General features: G+C 36.4%; 1 protein-coding gene across 1 annotated transcript in view; it reads right to left on the reverse strand.

Annotated features, from left to right (window-relative positions):
- LOTGIDRAFT_209446 (hypothetical protein) overlaps positions 1–3,383 on the reverse strand; it is a gene marked incomplete at its 3' end in the record, with an annotated part of 11,510 nt that overhangs the window by 3,617 nt on the left and 4,510 nt on the right. Inside the window, exons 5-6 of the mRNA XM_009057284.1 lie at positions 2,672–2,747; positions 2,188–2,323 (exon numbers count right to left, since the gene is read on the reverse strand). Of these exons, the coding sequence (XP_009055532.1) occupies positions 2,188–2,323; positions 2,672–2,747 (212 nt within the window). The remainder of the gene's footprint in view (positions 1–2,187; positions 2,324–2,671; positions 2,748–3,383) is intronic.

The raw sequence follows: 3,383 nt of genomic DNA on the forward strand, positions 1-3,383 counted from the left end.
CCTGGAGGTACTTCGGCATAAAGTCTGTTTTTAGCTGCTATCTGTGCTAAGGTGGAATTTTTTATGTTTCGTAAAAATCGTTTAGAGTACCCACGCTCTTTCAGTTTTGAGAAAACAATCGTACAGGCTTGGTTGAAATCAGAAGATCTTGTACAAATTCGATGAAATCGTAAAACTTGTGACTTAATTATACCAGAAAAGGTATGTTTTGGGTGAAAGGAGCTCTTGTGCAAGAGTTGATGAGTATCAGGTTAGCGACATCATCATTTTTGCCCAGTTAGATGCGAGTAATTCTGAACAGACCGTGACTATAAGGATGAGAAGGTGACGACTATTATCACCAATCAGTGTCAATCATAGTGAATGTAACTCAGTTGATAAGACTATAACGACACCTTTCTTTAAATTTCAAAAGTGGAGGGTTCAAAATGTACAAATATAGAGCACGATTTGTTGTCTCATCCGACAAGAGGCTTTTCCATTTCATATCAATACCTCTTTGAATCTAAATTATTTATGATCCGGATGTAGTGACGTCATCCAATTAATCCGGCGATTATATTTATCCCCTTTAAGATACCTTTAATATCCCAGAGATGATAGAATTCTAAGACAAATCTAATTTAAGATCGTGCATAATCAAATATAGTAGTTTAGCTCACTGGACGTCGGCTGAATTGACGTTTTTCTAGATATGAGTTGCACCCCTTTGCCAGATACGTCTCTTCCCGAGAATTTTTGGATTTATATACAAAGCAGAGCACGTTGGCTAACTCCAGTGGATAATATCTAAAACCCTTTCTCGGGATGAGGGATTTGGAATGTCTTAAAATCCCTCTGCCATATTTTATTCTATACATAGTACCCATAATTAAACACTGGTAAACAATGCCAGATGTGGCTTAAAGTATTTTAGTACGTATACTCACTTATCAATTCTCTGCGGGCTCTTCGAAAGAGATGCCGAAAGAGTTCCAGAAGAGCTTGATCCTGGTCGGCTATCGAGACCCGCAACAACAGTAACGATGTGTCCGACCCAAGTCAAAGGAAATTGCATTAAACCGGTTTAGCAACTGCAAATGTTTATCAATTTTCCTTTCAATATAAACAAATGATATAAAATAAAGTAACTCTTATTTATTTTCCATGAGGTCTGGGGATACAACCATACAGGATCCGGATTTCTTTGATGTCAATAGTACTCAAATGCGTTCTCTGTCCAAGCACCACACCTTTTATCTTTGGTACAATAACTGGCTTGCTTCTATCTTTAGCAAACGAATAGGCACTGTAGTGCATGATAGATTGGAAATCGTACGGTTGGTTCAATTCATCGATATTTGAAGATTTGAACTTGACGAAGTTATGTTCCTGACCTGAAACGTAAAAGAATGAAAACGTAAATGTAAATAAATTTGAAAAACAGCCATGTAACTAATGCTCATAATTGCCAGACACCTGGTGGTAGTGTGCGTATAAGTTTGTGAATTCTTGATATATTTTTTTACTGCTAATCTTGACATCTGAGCTTCACTACAGTCATTATTATAATCATTGTTGCTCATCCGGGTGCCACTGTACGACTGCGTTTGTCATCTCTCACGGAAATTTTACTTAGTATGAAATGCGGTCACGGTAAATTTGGTCATACAAGTTTATAGGCCATATTACTAAGGTTATTGGGTAACAAGAGTAAATATGCCATAGTAATTAGGTCAAAATTGGTCACATTAATATGATCACAAAATATTAGTTATAGTAGTCTATTGGTAATCATACAAGTTTCCTAACCTTTTTGGATATTGCTGTAATCTACAGTAATATAGTTATCTCTATCGTGACGACTCTGTTCGTGGTATGTTCCAAGGGCATGATTAATTTCATGCATAACGACACCAGTATGTAAACAGCCACGCCCTAATGTAACGGTTGATGAAGTGTGACCTTTTCCAATCGGGGTATGACATCTGAAATAGTGACGCTCGAAGCAATATGTTGACTATGAACTAACAGGGCCTTTAGACATGATTCTAAAGATAAAGTATAACTCATAACAGCATATCAGATAAAATGTAGGTAATATAAAAACATCTGTCTTGAGATAAATCGGACGAAATGATACCGCTTTCAAGATCCGTTCTCAAAATGAATTAACCATGAATTGATATGGGTAGTACTTTAACTTACCCTGTACCCGATTCAAATCGAATATACTGTCTCTCATTATTGTGTGGTGTAAAGTGGATACATTTTTTACCGTTAACTTTAGTTTTTTCTTCTATAGTCCGCATAGCGTTTCTGATCGTGGCTTGATCATTGGAGGCTGTTGAAAAGATTACTGCTTAGAATGTGGACTAGATCGTTGGTTCCCAACCTGGGAACCACCTCATGGGATAACTGAAAGACTTCTTGAACAATTTTAACGGTACAGTATTATCATAACAGCAGATATCTCTCTCCACAGTGTGAACAATCAAGGCGTGGGAAGGGGTACCTGGAGCATCTGAACGCAGAAAAGGGTACGAAGAGTCCAAAAGGACTTTCAAGGAATACAAAAAATAACCTCGCGGATCACATTGAGTATTCCGCAGATAAGTTATTATGAAAAGTGTAACAGAGAACAAATATTGGGCATCTTCAGATGTAAAATATGTATTTTGCAAAAACTTACGATAATGTGATGAAATTGTATATGGCACTTTTCCATTACTCCATAGTCGACTCTTATCAGTAACAGCATTTCTATTCTATAAACAAATGGTATGTGAGCAAAGACCAAAGTATTTCCTATGTCAACATAGTCATTTTTAATATATGCACAAATCTAATGCATTGCAAATAAATAGGGGCTCAGGTCTGTCATGTAACTAACACAAAAGATTATAACAACTGCTAAGAATTGTTGGCAAACCGGGACAATCTATTTAATTGCTAGATTTAGGCCACACTAACGACAGATAATTCACAGCTTTCAACTGATGCAATAAGCCGCACATATTTAACTGTTCTGTTAAAAATTGGATCTGGAAGTGTATTTCTACATTCAATGGATCGAGTTTTGTAGTAATCTGCCAATTTTCCGTTTTATGTCGATTGCTACCAATCTTATCATGTGAGGTAATATTAGTTGTAAGCTACCCCCCTTCTCTTTACTGTGGTTGGCGACAGAGGAATAAATTCTCGGGAGACAAGGTTTAAGGAGTTACGAGACCTTCCTAGAATTCATTCTAGAACTGTCAATATGAAAGATTATCTGATATGTCAATAGTATTTCTTCTAGCAGTGATGTAATTTGTAGTAACTCTAAATTCTTTATTGTTATAAACTTACATTTGGGTCTTCTCCTTCTCTGAGTTCAATATCTCCTTCAAATAATCCTTAAA

This window comes from Lottia gigantea (genome assembly GCF_000327385.1).
Source record: "Lottia gigantea unplaced genomic scaffold LOTGIsca_3, whole genome shotgun sequence".
Classification (NCBI taxonomy): Eukaryota; Metazoa; Mollusca; class Gastropoda; family Lottiidae; genus Lottia; species Lottia gigantea.